At 38.7% G+C, this 22,210-nt stretch overlaps 1 protein-coding gene across 1 annotated transcript in view; it reads left to right on the top strand.

Annotated features, from left to right (window-relative positions):
• LOC126236329 (zinc finger protein 599-like) overlaps positions 1 to 22,210 on the top strand; it is an 85,469-nt gene that overhangs the window by 48,929 nt on the left and 14,330 nt on the right. Inside the window, exons 10-15 of the mRNA XM_049945549.1 lie at positions 4,206 to 4,393; positions 4,541 to 4,701; positions 14,799 to 14,938; positions 19,482 to 19,677; positions 19,787 to 19,860; positions 19,945 to 20,193. Coding sequence (XP_049801506.1) covers positions 4,206 to 4,393; positions 4,541 to 4,701; positions 14,799 to 14,938; positions 19,482 to 19,677; positions 19,787 to 19,860; positions 19,945 to 20,193 — 1,008 coding nt within the window. The remainder of the gene's footprint in view (positions 1 to 4,205; positions 4,394 to 4,540; positions 4,702 to 14,798; positions 14,939 to 19,481; positions 19,678 to 19,786; positions 19,861 to 19,944; positions 20,194 to 22,210) is intronic.

The following is a 22,210-nucleotide window of genomic DNA, read 5'->3' as shown; positions in this document are numbered from 1 at the left end:
TTGTTGTACTGATGACTGGAACAGATCAAGTATTTCAGAATTCTGAGTTGACACAGTTGAGTCAGTGGACAATGACAGCTCATCGGATTCAGCGGCAGTGTCTTGTATGTATGTAATAGGCATAGAATAATCACGGTGACTTTCCTTCTGCCCTCTGCTGAAGTCTGCTTGACCACATCATTTGGCTGTAGTATGTATCCATGCTGAAACTGCTGCCTACTCGAGGCTTCTAATTCATACCTACGGCTATATGTTCCAACCACTGTTGTTTCTGACGCATAATCAGAATAGCCTTGTTGATGAGTCTGCAGTGAAAGCATTTGTGCTCTTTTTATGATGTCAATAATCTCCATTTTGGTACTAAGCCTGTGGTGTTCCAGAATCTTTTTCATGTCTTCTAGTAATGAAAGCAGAAATGTCTATCTGAATCAGATTCTTGGTTCCTTCCACACTCCTCTCTCAGTGCGATACTCTGTTGTAGTGTATCAATCAATCTGTCGTCATTACTTTTCTGCTTCTTTGTGGGAAGAAGTGAGGGACTTTGTATGCCACATCCCCCATAGTTACTTTCAGCAACGTCAGTTTCATTCACGCCACCTTGAATTGCATTGTCTACAACAGTTCCCTTAAGAAACTGTAATTGCTCGAAACACACGTAAGGGCTTTCACGCACAGCTGCTGATCTACTTTTGGCACCTGCTCTGCATTTTAATTTTCTGCTGAAAATTGTCCTAATATTCTTCCACTTCTGCTGTAGAGATTTGCCTGCAAAGAGAGCCTCTATTAGTGGCCCCGACGGGATGAAATTAGGGATGTTAATATGACTAATCTATTATAATAATGTAATAAAATTCCTGGAAGAAGTAGGTGGGTTTCATTTTTTCATATAAACATATATTTCATTTCAGATATCAGGCTACAGGCTGTACTATGGCAGCACTGAGTCACAGTTTTCTGATCGGATGTAGTACTGTCCGAGAAGTCATATATGAAACTTGCTTGGCGATTTGGGACAAAATGAGACAAACTGCATTTCCAGAATAAAATGAGGAAAGTTTGATTGAAATAGGAAATGGATTTAATAGATTTGCAAACTTTCTCCATTTGCATTGGTGCTATTGACGGGAGACATATCAGAGTAATAAAACCCCGAAGTTCAGGTTCACTTTACTATAATTGCAAGAATTATTTTTCGATCGTTTTACTTGCTTTGTGCGATGCAGATTATAAATTCACTTACATTGATTTTGGAGCGTATGGAAAATGTAGTGACTCGTATATTTTTAAGAAATCGGTTATGCATGAAAAACTCCCTGTTGGCTTCTGTCTTGGGTTTGTCGGCCGACCTTCATCTAAAGATTTTTCTGACGTTTCGCCAGCACGAGTGGCTGGCATTGTCAAAGCTTCACCCTCCATTGCCGGTGGTGAACTGAAGCCGAGCTCGCGGCTGCAGACTATATGTACCTGGCGCGCCAACGTCCGAGGGCTTCTCCGCGGTCGTTTCCAGTGCGGTTCTCCTCTTGCTACCTGCGACGGTCGTTCGCTGCAGTACAGGAAGCCAGGATCCGTGAGGAGAACCGCACCGGAAATGACCGCGGAGAATCCTCGGAAGTTGGCACGCCAGGTACATATAGTCTGCGGCCGCGAGCTTGGCTCCAGTTCACCACCAGCAATAGAGGGTGAAGCTTTTACAATGCCAGCCACTCATGCTGGCAAAACGTCAGAAAAATCATTAGATGAATGTCGGCCAAAGAACCTGAGACAGAAGCCAACAGGCAGTTTGTCAGTTTGTCAACAAGTGGCCACAAAAGCGTTAACAATTTTGTATGTATGAAAAACTCCTAAATATAAATTTACAAATGCCAGAGAAAAGCTCAATATCAAACAATGGAATACCGATGCCAAATGTCATTGTCGGAGATGAGGCATTTGGTATGTCTGGAAATTTAATGCATCCTTATGGAGGAAGGAGTTTAACAGACAAAAGAGAGAGAGAGAGAGAGAGAATCTTTAACTACTGACTGTCTGGGGGTAGGCAATTTATAGAATGCACGTTTGGCATTCTGACAAATAAATGGAGAATTTTTCATCGCCCTATGGATGTTCGCGAAGAATTTGCAATTGCCATAATAAAAGCATGCTGTGGTTTACATAATGGTGTGCGAGAAAGAGATGGCTACAAATTTGAGGACATGCTGTACGTCCCTCCAGAACTGGAAATTTTCCCAAGTCCTACAAGAGCAGGGTGCCATTCATCAGCATACAGAGATTTATTTGCAGATTATTTTACAAATTGAATTCCGCTGGACTGGCAAAACAGAATTGCATTGGGGAAATAATTATGTGTGTTAATTGAATTGTGGCTGTGACTATTACTGCTTTCATGTGAATTATTGTGTATTATTGTTCGGTGTACCATGATACCCTCTTCTTGATTATTGTACCTATAACCATTTTTATTATGTAATAAATAATAAATGACTTACCGAATTCATTCTTTTCATTTTCTGTCATATTCTCCTCACACATTATATTTGTGATTTCTTCCCATCTTCTTCTCTTCACATCATGGTCACTACTCCTCACAAGATACGTCCTAGATTGCTCTTCGTCTTTCAATTTTTTGAATAAATTTCTCGGTGTCAAAAGCCATCGGGACTTTTGGCTCGAGGTGCAGACAAAGTGTGGCTGCTCGGACAAGTGCACGGAGACTGAGGCAGCCACACACTCTCTTGTCTCATCAGTTTATTCTTTACTCTAATGGAAAAATGAAATGTAAACATCTTTATAAACATGGGCTGTAGTAACATATTTGCATAGGACAACTGATATGCACACTAAGGATGATGACTGAAAGTGCTGTGCTGTAAATGGAATCATTTGACTTGCTGAAGGGGACCATTGGTTATTGGATACTGGAAATATGGCAGGGCAATGTTAGTTTTGTACAATTCATAAAAAAGATAGTTGTTGTTACAAGAGATCCTTGAGTTAGTTAGACATGCCAGAGCATCAAAGAGAACAGCTCATACAGTGACTTGAATTCAGCAAGCTGATGCTGTGGGAGAGGATAGTCCATCCCAGCAATTGCTCAACATGTGAGAAGTCAGCTGTTTATATCGGTATTTGTGATAGTGGTCTAAGGAAGGTGTATATCATGATCACCATCCTGGTACCGACTGGCATCAGCATACAAACCAAGATGTGGACTGCTGACCTGTTGCTTACATCACATTAACTGCAGTACAAATTAAGACCAGTGTTGCATCTCTGTGGGCTACTAGGACTGCTAGGAGCTAAGTAATGAGCAAGGATGCTGCTTGCTAGGCTCCCTCTGACATCTCAGCACTACCCACCCTGCAACTGATGGTGAGTGAAAGATGCGCCTGAGGGTGCAAAATTGTCCCAGAGGAACAACTTCTACTCAAGTGTAGCAGGCAGCTGCATAAAAGACGAATTTTGGGCCTCGTGGCATGGGGGAAACTATGGCTTACAGTGATTCTACACCCCCGATATTAGTTGCGATCAGAGACAAGAGTTAAATTTAAGTCAGAATGTTCTATAATACATGAGATTGGGTCCAAAATGTGGATCATTAATACCGCTTCAGATCATTCGTTATTCAAGAGTAATTTCAGCTACTGAGAATCTGAACTAGATTAATTATTGTTACACAGTTCCTGAGAGTGAAGAAAATGACAGAGCTGCGATATTTAATTGATAATGAAATGTGAACTACAATATTAAAAAATTGCCACTAGAATGTTTTATAGTCTCATATGGGATCAGACTTAACTCTGTGCTAGGATACATTGTTGCTATGCATAGTAGCCATTCCAGTAATGATTTCAAAGGAGAAGGGTTAAGTTATACAGAAGGCCAAAATTTAATGTGATGAAGCCCTGTCAATAGCTTATTGTGTATATGGAGGGCCCTATCATCATTAACCATTCCTGTAAAAAAATTGGTACTGTCTATTGTTGTCACTTCTGAGAGACAGTATGAGTAGATGATTGGGTTAGAGGACGGACACTGCAACTGGAACCTGACACTGCCAAAGATATAGCTAAACCCCATACTTCATCCTAAGCATTTGTTTACATTTGTCCCATCCTTGCCAGATGCTTGAAACAGTAATGTAAAAAAGATAAGGAAAAAAAATCATGTAGTATTGTGCAGTGTATTAAGTATGTTTTGTATTGCAGGAACCTAAGTCTGACAAAGGAATTCCATGTGAGATCTGTGGCAAAACTTTTAACCACACTAGCTCCTTAATTTATCATAGAGAGGCAGACCACAATAATGGTCGTAGGTTTGTCTGTAATAAATGTGGGAAAGGCTTCAAACATAAGCAGCTCCTACAGCGACATCAGTTAGTCCATTCTGATAACAGGTATGTATTGGTGTAATATTGCTCTCTTAAATTGTTTTCATTACATCCTGTGTGTCATAATAATGTTGGTTCAGCATTAATGTCGCAATTAAGTGCCTCCTATTCAACACACATACTTACTTAGATAAAAAATTCTTTTTTTTTTAGACCATTTGCATGTAAAACTTGTGGTGCAACATTCAAGGCAAAAGCAAACTTGTTAAATCATATGCCGACACATACAGGAGAGAAAAAGTACTTCTGTGAGCTGTGTGGTCATCAGTTCGCACATAAAACTAGTCTCACATTACATTATAGATGGCACACAGGTAAGTTTGCTGTTATTTATCATTACCTTCTGCAATAAGAATATTGTTGTTTTAAGATTTTGATGTTAATATAATTTTTCATATTGTTTTTGTCAAAGACTCAGCAATTACTGTATGGCATACATATGTTTAATGTTGTTTGACTAGTCTCTTTTCTTGATTGTTTATGTTAATGTGAACCTGCCAGTAGCTGCTGTGACAGTACATACCGAGAGGTTAGCATCAGATATTGAGACGTTCATAGAAAATAATTCTAGTAAATCTATTGCCATTAGAGCTACAACATTTTCTTTATTCTGATGTGGCATATTACTACCACGTGTTTTACTGCAAATATTCAAATAATACTTCCCTTGGAATGAAAAGTAAGCATTCAGACTAATAACATATATAATTGTTTCTCGTTATATTGCAGAAACACTATCATACTGTTGCTGTACTATTAATTCTTTAAGATAAATCGTGGTGGTGGTGGTGGTGGTGGTGGTGGTGGTAGTAGTAGTAGTAGTAGTAGTAGTAGTAGTAGTAGTAGTAGTAGTAAGGTATCTCTCTCTTTTCAGTTACAAAATTGTTTCTAATGCAGTATTAAGCAGATTGGAAGCATATAGGGGAGTATTTATCGAACAGGAGGCACAGAAAAGCAAATCACGTGTAGAACAAATTTAGAAACCTCAACTCAGTAATCCAACGCAAGACAGTGCCAAAAAGAAATATGTCGTCACTTTTAGTGACTTTATAAAAGCTTATGATTCTGTCGATAGATTAGCCCTGCTCTCCACTCTTCAGGAATTCAGTGTTGATAGCAAAATTGATAAAGTTACTCAGTTTCTCAAAAACACTAAATCACAACAATTCAAAGCAGGGACAGGAGTCGGACAGGTAGATGGACTATCACCTGTGCTTTTTAACTGTGACTCAGAGAAGAACCATCCTGATAGGGGAAAAGTCCCAAGAAACAAGAATAAATCACCAAGTTAAACTAGAACCAAAAAATCAAGTTGAAATTGTCTTGCTTTTGCACATGTCTACATCTAAACGTATATTCTGCAAACCACTGAATTGTATGGCAGACAATTCTTCCTATTGTACTTGTTATGAGGATTTCTTCCCATTCAATTCATGTATGAAGTGCAGAATATTGACTATGTAAATGACTATGTGTAGTTTAATTAATCTAATCTGATTCTCATAATCCTTATCTGAGTGGTACGGGGGGGCTTGCAGTATATTCATAAAGTAATCATTTAAATCCCGTTTTTCAAACTTTGCAAGTAGGCTTTCGTAAGATAGTTTTTGTCTATTTAGAGTCAGCCATTTCAGTTTCTTCAGCACTTCTGCGGCATTCTCCTATGGGTCAAACAAACCTACAATCGAAGTACTGCCGTTTTCTGTTTATGTTCAATATCCTCGGTTAATCCTATTTGGTACATGTCCACACAATTGGGCAATATTCTAGAATGGGTCACATGGGTGATTTACAAGTAATCTCCTTTGTAGACTGACTGCACTTCCCAGTATTCTACCAATAAACTGAAGTCTGCTACCTGCTTTACCCACAACTGAACCTATACGATAAGTGCATTTTGAATCCCTACAAAATGTTGGAACCAGGTATTTATATGAGTTGGCAAATTCTAGCTGTGACTCATTGTAATAGTCATAGGATACTACGGTTTCTTGTTCTGTGATTTACATTTCTGAACATTCAAGACATGTTGCCAGTCTTTGCACCACTTTGAAATCTTATTATGATCTGATTCAATATTTATTTAGCTTATTTCTGACAATTCTTCAGTATAGATAACTGCGTCATCTGCAAAATGTTTGGAGATGATGCAGTTATCTATGTTATGTTATTATTAATGTTATGTTAGTATTAATATTGTCCGCATGGTCATTATTATTTTTATTATTCACAGTGTTCCAGTCCATTTTCTAATTTGTCTCTGACCAACTTTCCAGTCAAATATCTTTTGTCTGAATGTTTTACTATCTGTAACATCTGCCAAGTTATACTGACTACTTTAAGATCTTGCTTAATTGTAGCAATCCATTTAATTGGCTCAGTTTTTGCCTTACTTCTGTTTTTGTAGTATTCTGCTATTTGTTTTGTCTCCTGAGGGTGTGCCCATAAAATTGAAGTCTTCATTTTCTTATGTCCCCTATGTGTGTCTGTGTTTTCTTCTATTTCCTTATTATTTCTCAGCCTATAAGTTTCTCAATCAAACCACATGATGATTAATATACAGTATGAACTACAGGTGTCCCAACACACTTCCCTGGGACACCAAAGTTACCTCTGCATTTGTCAAAGACTCTCCATCCGAGATAACCTGCTGCATCCTCCCTATCAAAGAAATCCTCAGTCCAGCAACAAATTTCATTTGACACTCCATTGTGATTGTACTTTTGATAATAAGCATAGGTGTGGTACTGAATAAAATGCGTCTTGGAAACCAAGAAATACTGCATCTACCCAACTGCTTTGATCCAGAACTTTCATTGACATGTGAGAAAAGTGTGAGTTGTGTTTCGCATGATTGACGTCCTCGGAATCCATGCTGGTTGGCATGGAGGTGGTCATCCTGTTAGAAACATCTCATTAGATTTAAACACAGAATATATTCTCAGAATCTACAACAAATCAATGCCAAGGATATTGGGTAGAATTTTGTGGATCACTTTTACTACCCTTCTTGTAAACAGGTGTATGTAAACTGTGCTTTCTTCCAACTACGGACCCTGGAGTTTTATTCAGTTTTAACAATGTCTGCTGTTCCTCAACACCACTGACACTGCAACTAACCCTTATTTCACTCATTTTTTCAGATTTATGAAGATTAAATTGGGGCATTTCTCCTGGATTTTCCTTTCTAAATGAACATTTGAAACTGGAGTTAAGCATTTGGTTTTTGCTTTGCTACCCCAATTTCAGTTCCAGTCTCATTTGCAGGTGACTGTCTTTACATACAACCAGAATTTCTTTGGGTTTTGTAAAAGATTGTTTGAGAATATTCTACTACGGTAGTCATTAAAGGCTTCTGCATTGCTCTCTTGAAACGCAAACATGTTTCATACAGCACCTCTCTATCTAAAGTACTATGCTTTGTTTTACATGTGTTATGCAAGTGTCTCTGTTTCTTTAGAGTGACTGTACAGTATGGAGGGCCAGTCCCATTATGAACTTTTCTACTGGGTACACAGCTGTCCAGTGCATGGTAAACTATTCTTTTAAACTTACTTGTTTTAGTTTTCCTCTGTACTTTGGTTATCACTGTTGCTACAACCGCATCATAGTCACTACACTAAGGCCGAAACACGATGATCCATGGCTCCGCCTACTGGGCCGGGAAACTGCTCTGGTCACAGAAACGGGAAGCAACCATGTTGCCAAATAGTTTTCTGCCGGACAGTATAGCTAACGGTCACGATGGCTATCGGAGGACAGCAGGTCCTGCATTCTCAAGCGAGAGAATTTGTCGTTCGTGTACGGAATTACTTTGAAAATGACAGGCATAATGAAGGACGTATTCTCCCTGTGTCAAATGTAGTGCAATGAACAGCTGATGCACTTGGCATTGGAACTGCTGCACTTGGCATTGGAACTGCTGCAGTGAAACACGTGACTAAGGAAAAACATATAGGCCTCGATAGTGGTGAGAAAGACTTTAAGCTTAGCACGTCAGGCAAACACAGAAAGCGTACAAACCAAGTGACAGCTATTGACAATTTTAATTAGTGTGCTATTCGGGACCATATTTACAATTATTACTGTAAAGGTGAATTTCCAGCTAGGAAAAAATTTACTGCTTCTCTTGAAGCAGGGCTGTTTTCCGGTGGTAAGATGTCGCTTTCTTCAATTCTGAACTCTTCAGGCTTCAGGTACAAAACATACAACAATCATAAATTTGTAATTAAGAGGACTGATAGTAATTCTGCACTGCAGTTTTCTCAGAGAAATGTGCACTATTGACTTTGCAAAGTCATATTTGCGGATGAGACTTGGATTAATCCAAACTACAGTGTTCCACACATTTGGACTGACGTCACAAGTTCTTCAGTTCTAAGACAACCAACTGAAAAAGGTGGCAGATTAACTGTTTGCCACACTATAACAAGTGCAGGATTCATAAACGGTGCTTTGTGGGCTTTCACTTCAAAGAAGTCGGGAGATTTCCACGAAGAAATGAATGCTGCTAGTTACAGCTCTTGGTTTCAGGATAAACTTATTCTGAATATTCCTCCCGAGTCTATTATAATGATAGATAATGCCCCTTATCATTCTGCTAAGGTGAACAAAGCACCAACTATGTCAAATGGAAAAGACGATTTGTTAAGTTGTTTGCAGCGACATCAAGGTCCTCGCAGTGCTGAAATGAAAAAGGCAGAGCTGCTTCAGCTTGTTAAGCTTAACAAGTCACAAACTCTTGTATACATGGTTGACATCGCTAGAGCTGCTGATCACAAAGTTATTCGTTTGTCACCATACCATTGCACATACAATGCGGTTGAGCTTATTTGGGCTCAAGTGAAAGGAAATAACACACATCTACCTTTTTCACAAAGCAAGGTGTTAAAATTGCTTCACTAAGCTTTAAATGAAGTTACACCAGATATGTGGTGATCTGTGGTTCTACACACAAAAGTCATTGAAGGCTCTTGGGAGAGAGAGGGAATTATGGAGACCCATAAGGAAAACATCATCATTAATATTGGTGAAGCAGATGATTATAAGAGTGCCAGCAGTAGCTCTGAGGATAAGATTTCTGTTGATTGTGAAATTTCCAGTGTCTGCTCTGAGTTTCTTGGCATGTCTCCTTTATTGGATTAACATACTACGTGGTGAGTTCACAGTTCAGTTATTCTTATTTAACATTCTCATGCAGAAACGTGAAATGCCTTCTTAAGTAGAATAAGAATTTCAGAAAACTTATTTCGGCATATATCACGAGTATTTGTTACATTTCTTTTAGGGTAACAATTTAATAAATGATACAACTTTGTAATATTCTTTAATGCTTAACCACCGCAGTTTGAAAATGAGCATCTATAAAATATGTAGTACAAGAACAATCAGTGACAATTTTAGCAAAGGGTAATTAATATGTTGCCATAACTCTTTACTCTGTGGTATTGCTTTATTTAACCATTAGTTTCTTAAGACATGCACACTTATGTTTCTGAAATTGTTTATAAGGTTTATTGCGTCTATCGGAAATGCAGCATTTTTAACAACTTAGGTCGAACTGCTGAACAGAACCGTGAAATGACACAACTATCAGTAATTAAAGGTGGAAATTTTAAGAATAAATAATAACTGAGGAATCTGGAGTTGTATCGTGGGAGTGTCTCACTTTATAGATAAATATCAATCAGTAATAATGCTTCTTGCACAAATGTGAAACGCACAAAATAAATTCGAAAAGTGTATATCTTGTTTTGCGATCTGTCCTGCCGTATGTGACTGTGGAATCAAATTCCATGGCACTAAAATAAAATGAAGTAAATTATTGAGTATGAACTTGGTGATTGCTGTTTTGTTCAGGTGCACAAGCACAGCTACTCGGGTGCATGTTTCAACAAAGCTGAGTACTGGGACCATATCAACTGTTGTCACTGTTGTATGGCGGAACTGGCAAAAGCGCACAGCACAGCCGAATGCGCGCATGCGTAGAGCAGCATTCGCATTTGACTTACTCCAATGGTCTGGTGCTGCAGCCGGCACTCAATGCAGATTGGCGCAAGCACCAGGGATCATCGTATTTCAGCTCAATTTTAATACCAGTAACCATGAGGACATACTCAAAGAGGTCAGGTGTATTTGTTGCAATTAGATCTAGTATATTTCCATCATGAGTAGGGTTCCAAACTACCTGTTGAAGGTAGTTTTCAGAGAAGGTGTTTAGTAATCTTTCACAGGATGCCTTCTCACACCCGTCACTTACAAAACTGTAATTTTCCCTATTGATTGTTGGATGATTAAAGTTTCCACCGATGATTGCAGTATGATTGGGGACTTAAGCATTCAAGCGAAGTCAGGATTTCTCTTCGGTTTTTGGTTACATCAGGGAATGAGTCTGGTGGGCAAAAGGAGGATCCAATTACCATTTTATGCCCATCCGTGATACTGAGTATTGCCCAAAAATTTTCACATTGAGTTTTAATTTCAGTCTCCGTGTATTTCAGTTTCTTGTCTACAGTGACATATACACTACCTCCATTTTCTCCATGTCCTAATGATATATGCCAAAGACACAATTTCACCCAATATTCAGATAAATCTTCTCAGAAAAATGCTGAAAAAACAGTCCCAAAAATATCTACATCCAAAATTAAGTATGGTTTATGACCAACATCTTCAACATTCCAAAATCATTAGGAACAAGACTTTGGAAGGATCAACAAAACTAGTAGAAGTAGTAGTAGTAGTAGTAGTAGTAGTAGTAGTAGTACAGATCTGAAAGAATAACTGAAATACAGAATATCCCCAAGACAACTAAACATATATAGTGAATTATTACGCTAAGAAATTGTATGACCATAGTAAAAGAACAGAGAAAATAAAATACCTAAACAAATAATGTAGTCGTGAGTTTGCAATGAGGAGTAGAGCAATTAGCAGAAGAAAGGCACCAGAGTAGATTATGCAAGGACTAACTGCATACACAGTTATTACCATTGCACTGAGACGGGGTACCTTGAGACAGCATTTCTGGACTTGCATGAAACCTGGATTTGTCAATGTTGTGATACTGTCCCCTCTTAATTATGTCCAAGCTTGATACACAGTGTTCAGTTCATTGTGAACAACACAAAATCCAAAAAAGATCCCAGAAGAGGGGACAAAACATTGCTTGTGTAGAAGAAAGATGACATGGCCTAATATGTGGGATCATTTTCAAAATCTTGGTGGGAGGAACTTGTGACCCAGGAAATGTCTGTATTTGTATAAACAGCAACATCACCTTTAGTAACAGTGCAAGAAAGACGGCTCTAGAAAATGGTAGCTACATATTAGCATTGTGTGGATTCAGGGAAATTCATTCCACTCTTGGTAACTAATAACCTGATACTATCATGAATGTGCACGAAAGAGGATTCCTCATGCAAGCAACATCCTGTAAGTGTATCCCCCTTTCCTCTTTCCCTCTATCCTGTCTCCAGCTACTAAAATCATTAAAAGTTACTTGATGGCAACTTGCTCGAAATGATCAGGAATGTAAAATTTTGCGCTTCACAAAACGAAAAAATGTAGTATCCTGTGACTGTAATACCAGTGAGTCACTGTTGGAATTGGCCTACTCATACAAATACCTGATGTAACACTTGGTAGGGATATGAAATGGGATGATCACATAGGTTCAATCATGGATAAAGCAGGTGGTAGATTTCGGTTTACTGGTAGAATACTTGGAAAGTGCTTTCAGCCTACAATGGAGTGTGCTTACAAATCACTCACTCGTGTGACCAATTCTAGAATATTTGCTCAAGTGTGTGGGACCTGTACCAGATAGGACTAATGGGGGATATTGAACATATACAGAGGAGAACAGCACGAATGGTCATATGTTTGTGTAATTCATGAGAAAGTGTCACAGATGTACTGAAGGAACTGAACTGGCAGACTCTGGAAGACAGACATAAATCATCCTGAGGAGGTCTATTAACAAAGTTTCAAGAACTGGTTTTAAGTGATTACTCAAGGGATACACGCCAAGTCGTCCCCCCCCCCCCCCCCACACACACACACACACACACACACACACACACACACACACACACATCGCTCACATAGGGATCATGAGGATAAGATTAGAATAATTATTGCACACACAGAGCCACTCAGTAACACTCTCTTCACACGCTTGATACATGACTGGAACAGGAAGAAAGCCTAATAAGTGATAGAATGGGATGTACCTTCTGCTGCGCACCTGACAGTGGTTTCCAGAATATACACTAAGTGATCAAAAGTATTCAGACACCCTCAAAAACATACGTTTTTCATATTAGGTGCATTGTGCTGCCACCTACTGCCAGGTACTCCATATCAGCGACCTCAGTAGTCATTAGACATCTTTAATGTGCAATAGGCAGACTTCTGTCCAGACCATCACACAGGAATTCCAAATTGCATCAGACTCCACTGCAAGTACTATGACAGTTAGGCGGGAGGTGAGAAAACTTGGATTTCATGGTCGAGTGGCTGCTCATAAACCACACATCACACCAGTAAATGCAAAACGATACCGAGCTTGGTGTAAGGAATGTAAACATTGGACGATTGAACAATGGAAAAATGTTGTGTGAAGTGATGAATCATGGTACACAATATGGTGGTCCAATGGCAGGGTGTGGGTATGGCGAATGCCCGGTGAACGCCATCTGCCAGTGTGTGTTGTGCCATCAGTAAAATTCGGTGGCGGTGGTGTTATGGTGTGGTTGTGTTTTTCATGGAGGAGGCTTGCACTCGTTTTGTGTGACACTATCACAGCACAGGCCTACATGGATGTTTTAAGCACTTTCTTGTTTCCCGCTGTTGAAGAGCAATTCGGGGATGGCACTTGCATCTTTCAACACAATTTAGCACCTTTTCATAATGCATGGCCTGTGTCGGAGTGGTTGCTTGCAAATAACATCCCTGTAATGGACTGGCCTGCACAGAGTCCTGGCCTGAATCCTATAGAACACCTTTGGGATGTTTTGGAACACTGACTTCGTGCCAGGCCTCACTGATTGACATCGATACCTCTCCTCAGTGCAGCACTCTGTGAAGAATGGGCTGTCAAGCACCTGATTGAATGTATGCCTGCGAGAGAGAAAGTGCCATCAAGGCTAAGGGTGGCCAACACCATATTGAATTCCAGAATTAACTATGTAGGGTGCCACAAACTTGTAAGTCATTTTCAGACAGGTGTCCAGATACATTTGATCACACATTGTAGGTGTAGATGTAGAAAAGCCAAGCCTAAAATATAAAAGGAACACGAAAAATAATCCAGGTAATTCAAACGCCTGGTATACTCAAAGTGCACACTAGTGTTTCTTGCAATGTCTCTCAATGGCGTGTTACTTGGATAATAGCACAACAGATAGACAGAAACCAACATTCTTCTCTGCTTTGACGGAAATGCTCCCCAAAACTGTAGCTTGAAATTTGAATACATAGGAAAATATTTAAGAGAATCGTGCACCATTGCCATATGGCAACACAAGGCATTATTGGGGTAAGGTTAAAACAGGAGCTAAATCAGCTGTAAATTCTGGATAGAATCTGGTTGGTATTCCATCAGAGCATGGGGATTTGTTCAGTTTTAAAAATGTCAACAGTTTATAAGTGCTGATGATACTAATGTGTGTATCACTCATCTTTGCAGTTGTGGAGGCATTAAAATGGCAGCACACCTGGATTTTCCTTCGTAAAGGAACAGTCAAAAGTACATTTCTGCCTTTGGATGTCATCCATGAGTGGCTGGACATAATTTGATGCCACAGACAGCTTTTCATAGGACTACAATTTCTTTGTATTTTGTTAGATTCTGCTACACTAGTTCTTGAAAGCTTCAGGCATTGCCCTTTTGACAGCAAAGTACATTACCTATCTATACTCTTAAGCTCTGTTTCACACCTGTTGTGCAGTTGCCACTATTTCTTCACCAGTTTCTTTGCAGAGACTGTATAGCAAGAAGAGTCCCTCCCATCATGAACTGTTCCACTAGGTACAGATCTGTAAAGTACTGCACAAATGTTATTTGCAACACAGTTCCTTTACCTGCCCCTGCCCAGAGCTGAGAGTGTTAACAAAAGAGAGACATTAATTTCCATGAAAACACCAACGAGAAATAAGTAACTGAAAAATCATGTTTAAGTTTCTGGATGATGATGATGATTATGATGATGATGTGATTATTTATGTTTATTATATTTCATTTTATATGAGTAATTTCAAAGAATGAGAAGCAAACGATAACAGACAGTCATAAGATTCCTTCATAGAATATACATATTATTAGTGCAAAAAATTTTCAACAATTACTAATTTTTGTAAAGAAATGAATAACTGCAGAATGTAACAGTGTACTTTTCAAACACTTTAGGTCAAAAGCCTTATCAGTGCCATGTATGCAATAAAAGTTTCTCACAAAATGGAAATTTACAAGAACACCTGAGAATACACACAGGAGAAAAACCTTTCTGTTGTGACTTTTGTGGCCGAAAATTCACAACATCATCACAGGTAGGTAATAATTTTGTAGTGCATGCATAACATACAAGGAAAACACTATATATATATATAAACCTTAGGGTAGCTGTGATGGTGCCTTAGACTTTCCGCTCCCGGGGTTGGAATGACTCCTTACCCTCTCCTTTAAAACCCACATCCTTTCATCTTTCCCTTTCCTTCCCTCTTTCCTGACGAAGCAACCGTTGGTTGCGAAAGCTAGAATTTTGTGTGTATATTTGTGTTTGTTTGTGTGTCTATCGACGTGCCAGTGATCTCGTTCGGTAAATCAGATCATCTTTGTATAAGCATACAATGATGAACCAAAATATTAAGACTACCTGCTTAATAATCTTGCATTGTTTGAATGCAATACATTGATTCAACAAGGCCTTTGGCACCTAATGTCTACACCCAGATCACGCGAGTCACATAAATTACAGGCTGGTGCTTTGTGGACGTGGAGTTGACACCAGATAGCATCCCAGGTGCATTCCCCCAAGTTCAGATCAGCCTAATTTGGTGACGAAGGCATCAATATGAGTTCTCTGTCATGTTTCTCAAATCACTATTAGCACCCTTCTGGAATTGTAACGTGGACAGTTGTCCTGCTACAAGATGTGATCACCGCAGGGGAAGGAATGCAGGTGCTTCACAGTAATGTTCCTATAGTCCACAGCTGTGATGGTGCCTTAGACTAATACTATAGGTCCCATGGAAACCCAGATGAATGTCCCCCATATGGTGATATTGCCCCACCAGCCTATGTCTAAAATGTGCTGCATGTTTCAAGCAGCCATTCACCCAGTTCCGATGTATCAGGGCATCTCCATCAGCCTAGTGCAACAAGGAACAAAATTAGTCTCATCAGGTGCCTTGTTTCGTGCACAATCTAATCTCAGATGATCCCATGCCCACTGCAGTTTTAATTGGTGATGCCATTTGGTCATCATGGGAAAATTAGGAGGTTGTCTGCAGTGGAGCCACATATTTAACAGGTTGCAGTCAATGGTGTGCTCCGAAACACCTATGGCTGCCCCGGCTTTGTAATCTGTCGTAAGATCTGCCTCAGATTGTCATTTATCCCACTTTACAAAGTGGGCAAGCCTCCAACCTCCACATTCTTTAATGAGGTGTAGACATCCAAAATCTTGTCGCTTTTTAAAGGCTTCACCATCATTAATGTTTCCCCGTAGGTCTTCACAACATCAGCGCATGAGCAGCCAATCAGCTTTGCTCTTTCTGAACACTCGTCCGTAGACACTACTCCATAACAATCTTCAATTTGTAAAAGTCACTTATGTCAGTGGATTTCTCCATTTGTGTGACATACTTCATCACTAGGACAATTTCACATTTGTCTGTGCTCTGCTTGTGTACTATCCTTCCAGTGCTACAGTCTACAGTGTCACCAGTGAGCTTCCCATCTCCAATTGGGCAGTTGTCGTAATGTTTTGGCTCAACAGTGTACTGTATATTGTACTGTAATCATTAAAACAAAGACATTTTGCATTGTGACAAGAACTTTTTACAAAATTTTAATCACATTTTCTGTCTGAATGCAGAAATATATTCAGTGAAATTGGAGAACTGCCAAAATTGCTCTGAAGTTTGTTTTTATTTAAATGGTGTACTCCAGCGCAACTTGATGATTTGGAATTTCATTGAACCGTAGTAAGTTGCTGCCTTCTGCCATCCGGCATGCTTTAAGTGGACAAAAATATATTATTTACTCCCACCTACTTAGGGAGAAATGACCAATTATAAAAGAATAAGAGAAGATTGAGCTTGCACAGAAAGATTTAGGTTTGTGTTTTTCCCAGATGCTATTACAGATTGGAACAGTGGAGCAGTAGTAGTCTAGAAGTGGTTCCGTGAACACTCAGCCAAGCTCTTTAAGTGAGAATTGCAGAGTAGTCATGTAAATGTAGAGTTTAGCATAAGATAAATGATGATCTCACTCAGACAATGAAAAAGTTTGATAAAGAAAGTAAGAATTCTTCGTAAGGTGTTAGTTCAGTCATTTGAATTGGAATGCATTTGAGTAATAGTCAGTGAGAGCCTGTGTCACATTGGTGGCTGTTGCTACTATCACACAGCAGAATAGTCGGAGAAAAGTGCAATTTCATTTTAATATATTTTTTAGGAATAGAGATTTACAAACATAATACACTTGTATTTTCCTTTTGATATGGTTTTAATGTATCAAAATTGAAATGTGTGGGTAAAGTGATATTAAAGGCAGAAAATGGTGATAATAAATGTACCATGTAGCAACATTGTCTTTGCTGAAAACTACATTTACTGAGTTTCTGTAGTTATTGCAGGCTCATGTGCTTGAAAATAAAGAGAGAAACCATTGTCCCATCTACTACAGACATAGTTTCCGGTAATCACTCATTCGAGTGATTACAAAGGTACCATAACTGGGTGTTGAAAAATATGCTGCTTATATTCTCATATTTTGAATGAATCCTTAAAATGCTACAAAATTGTTCATTAAATCAACATTTAAAAAATCTACATGTTTTTTTTTTTTTTATAACTTGAAATCCAAGTGTACACTGTTGAAACCAGAAAGTGAGCATGCACATTGTCTCTGTTGTCCATTGAATCCTCCCCTAAATGAAATAGAAACTAGTTGTCTTTTTGTGATCTGTCGTCATCTTTTTTTTGTTTGAAGCCCCTGAAGCATTCCTAGGTATTGTCATTTGGAGAACCTATAGATTGTAGGATATGATGAATAGGCTGGATGGTCAGACTGGTACATAATGTGGCATTTTTAAGGATATAATTGCAAATGTACTTTAAAATTTGATTTTTACTCACGTTCCGTACTTTATGAGAGGCATATCACTGTGTTTCACTCTGGGTTGTTAGATCACTTTATCTGCACAGTGTTTCAATGATTCTTAGTTGTCTTTTGCAAGTGCTGTGAATAATGAGATAGACTGAGAGATGTTGATGCACTGTTAAAATTTGTTTGTAGCACAGGCTCCCAATTTCATTAGTTTGACACACACACACACACACACACACACACACACACACACACACACACACACACGGAAGTTTGTTTCAGTAAAGTATTTGATGTAGCATTGACTACACAATTTGTTAACTTGCCACTGTTAGACTGACACAGCAGTCATAAAAAACACAAAACAGACATAACATGGAATGGGTCTGTAGTCACAAGCTTATAAAATGTGCACATAAAGAAAGGAGTGCTACCTGACAATGCTTTAATCTGCTTGGGGTCCAGACAACAAGAACATGTAAGGTCATCACATTCAGCACATGAAGATAACAACTATGGTACTTGCTTAATTATTCTACAGAACAGTGGGACTGATAAACAAGATTTTTCTCTCTTAGAAGTGCTTCAATGTTATTCTTATATCGAACAAGGGGAGGCCAACCTCCTGGGACATGCCAGTTTGGAGTAACTGTACCATACTAGTAGGAAGCTACTTGAAAGTAGTTTCCTGGGTCATTACATATTAGAAAATAAAGATCAAAGATCACTATGCAGTATCTTTTGGACCAGCTCACCTCATTAGGACATTGAAAAATAATGAAGTTGTACATCTCAGATCCATGGCGTAATAGTTTCCAAGAACACATTTGATGATCTTGCTTTTACTGAAATTAGCTTTTGTGCACAAAAATTCATCACTTCACACCAAGTGGTATAAATCTTATGACTAGATATTCATACGTGGTTACTGTAGTTAAATAGAGCAAGTATGTATAGTATATAGATGGATAGTTCCAAAATGTTGCAATAAGTTTTTTGAACGCATGCATATGGAAGTTGACAGTGATCTTAATGCATGCCTTAAGACTCTTGGACACTGTCTCTTTCATATCAGTTTTTTTGCCTTTTTTGATTGATCTATGTAGAAGCTGCTCATAAGTTTATTTGGCATAAAGGAGATCTCTCACCAAATTGCATATGTTTTGAGTTATTGACAGGCACACACGAAAGAAAACGAAAACTTTCATAAGAGGTCTTTTCATGACCTAGAGTACAAAATGCACACACACACACACACACACACACACACACACACACACACACACACACACACAAATCAAAATTTTATTTGTGTGAGATATTGTGATTTGGATAGTTGCATAACTTGCCTAACAGGGGATAGCGCTGGCTCATGAAAAAAGTGCATCAGGAGTTGTGTATTCTGTTGCGAGCCCTCACTGAATCTTAATTCAGTCGTATGGAGGGGATTTGTGCACGTTAAGCAATTTTTGTTTAGCTAGCATGTTGGGATCAAAATAATTTACAAATAAGATGAAGAAAGGATTTATGCTCCACATGCTGAAATACTCTCAAAATTTTGAAAACTTCTCTAGCTAAAAATATGTGAACACACATACTAAAAGCTTAATGATGTTAATCTCAAGATAGCATTAAAAAATGTATTGCCCTATTTATGAGAACTCATTTGTTTAGATTTTTATTTGTATGCACAAGTTTTAATCCTGTCTCTGCAACTATGTACTTTCATTGATTAATCTGTTTCTTTTTGTCTTCCAGTTTAAACTCCATGTAAAAAGACATACAGGGGAAAGACCGTGGAAATGTGAGTACTGCAATAAATCCTTTCTTCATAAAGACACATGGAAGTGTCATACCAGAAGGCATAGAGGTGAGAGACCGTTTCAGTGTCATTACTGTGCTAGAGGCTTCACGGAACAGTGGGCACTGAAGAAACATTTACGTCTCCACACAGGTAAATGAGAACGTAACGTCCAACATTCTAATTCCATTACTATATTTTGCAGGGAATTGCTGAATCATTTCATTTAAGACATATTTACCATTTTGTTCTGCTCCTGCAGGTGAGAAACCATATACGTGCAATATTTGTGGGAAAGCTTTTGCTGACTGCTCAAATCTCACAAAACATAAAAAGGTAAGCTTGAAAACAAGGATAATATGTTAGTAACTTTTGAGTATTTTCAAGTATTTCTTTTAAAATTGTGCAGTGTGCTTACAGGTACATAGGGATCCTAAAGTAGACAATGCTTCCAGTAGCTCTGCTTCAGTTGACCGAACAGTTTGGAATATAATACGTAATCACTTGACAAAGGAAGATGGACAGGAAGGTGGCAGTGAAGTAACAACCACAGAAGCACAAGGGAACAGCGTTGAGCAAATCATATATGTTACGTACCAGGATCCTGATGATCCAAATGAAGCAAGAACACTCCATTTTGTAGAAAATGTTGAGGCTCCTCCAGAACAGGTCAGTATGTTTTTGGTGTTGGTATCCTGTAAAAGTTACGTGGTTTTAAATACACTAAAATTTAGACATAATTGCGCTAATATTTACGGTAATATAAATACCTTTGTGTAAATCACCACCAAAAAATGGTACAGGGAACCGTTTACATGCATATGAGAGGGGGGGGGGGGGTGGAGAGGGGGATGGATGGATGGATGGATGGATTGGTGGTGGTGGTGCTAACCCATTAATTATTTTGGGGGAGGCGTGTCATGGTGACAGTGAAAATAGTGAAATGTGATTAGTTTTGGTAAGAGTAACAAAACTGAGGCGGTGGAGTGTGTTTTGTTGGTGGGTGACTGAGCGGGTTAATGTGAAAGAGGGCTGGAAAGATGTGGAAAGTGGGCAGAAATGTAGGATAGGAAAGTAATAGGAAGGCAATTCAGTATTAGGGAGAGAGTTGTCAAAAAAGTGGATAAGGTTTACACCAGGAGGATTATGGGGATATGCTGGAGAGGGAATTCCAACCATAACAGCTCAGTGGAGCTGGTGCTGAAGAAAAGATCTCAGTGGCACGAGTTGTGAAGTTGATGCCATTGTGGTCTCTAGCAGATTTACCAGCAGAGAAATTACAATCTGTGGTTAGCTACAGATTGTGTGTGATCATTCGTACAGGTAGACAGCTGGTTGGTTGTCAAGCCAAGTTGGCGATGCTAGTCAAGAAAGGCAGAAGATATTTCTATGAGAGTCTTGTTACTAGCAGTGAGTAGTAGTTTGTTCAACTTTGGCGACAATAACAGATGGATGCCAATGTGCAGAGAGAGATGGATTCAGGTTACATGTTTTGTGATAGATCTAATGTTTTGTGGAGTTTTTGGTCAGTGTGTTTCTGTGGTGAGATTATAGTGATAAGATTAGTAAATAGAGGTCCTGCAAAGGTAGTGTAATGCTTCAGCCACTAAGCCACAGTGATGGAATATGATGTTGGCGGAACCCTTGTCATTGAGAAGTATGATAAAGATAAAATTACTTTTTAGGTCAAATAGTTTGTTCCATGTCTGTGACGACTTGACCAGTGAGAAAGGTGTTTGTGGAACTGGGTCAAACTTTGCGATAGGTGGAAACTGAATAAGATAAGACTGATTGTGTGGTTGGAGATTGCTGTTGTCAATAAACGAAGCTATATTTCCACTGAAAGAAACTCATAAAAGTAACTGACACCATAGTGTGATTAAACTTGGTTTTTAAGAGGATTGATATTTATGTAGGGGTCAAATTTTTTTCAAATGGATGGATGGCAGTGTAGAATTCGCAGAAGGTGATTGGGAATAGAGATACAGAAATCATACTAACAGAGTTGAAGGATCTTGTGAATGGAGCAAAGGTAGTTTATTATGGTCTATGTCTAGGTGGTATGATTATGTGGGGGAGGACTAGGCTGATGAAAATTGGAAAAGGTGGTGATCTTTGTGGAAGATTGGATCTCAGTTGGAGACGGATTTTTATGGAAAGTCCATTGTGAGATATGCCAAGTGCTAGAAAGGATTTTAGAATTTTGTGGTATTGGAGTTTGGCTATGACAAAATGGAGTTCAGAATTGGTCTGCAGGCAGAATGAATAATAGTTTACTGTGAGGCTAGTCAGAGAAAAGATTGTTATAAGACAAGAATTGAAAATTGTTTTAATTTTAAAAAGAAATTATTGTAACTGAAAGTGGATAGTAGTAGATTCATACTGCCAAAAGAAGAGTAAATGATCATACGTACACATCAGTAATTAAATGTACGGTAAAACCCTGCATTAATGAACCTGCCTTTAAGGAAATCCTGCATTTGATGAATATTCATTTCAATTCTGGCAAAACTTTAAGAAAAATTCTGCTTTTAACTAAGAAACATTAAAAATTTTGCAAATTGAAAATTTTCAAGTAAGTTTCCGATTTCTTTATATTTTGTCTCACACAGGCCATATTTGTGTCTTGTGACACAGGAAATGGTAATCTAGTCAACTGGTAGACACCTGCATAGATCGAGTTCAA

Source organism: Schistocerca nitens, chromosome 2 (genome assembly GCF_023898315.1).
Source record: "Schistocerca nitens isolate TAMUIC-IGC-003100 chromosome 2, iqSchNite1.1, whole genome shotgun sequence".
NCBI lineage: Eukaryota > Metazoa > Arthropoda > Insecta > Orthoptera > Acrididae > Schistocerca > Schistocerca nitens.
The sequence above is the reverse complement of the archived record's forward strand: the minus strand, read 5'-3'. Positions and strand labels throughout refer to the sequence as shown.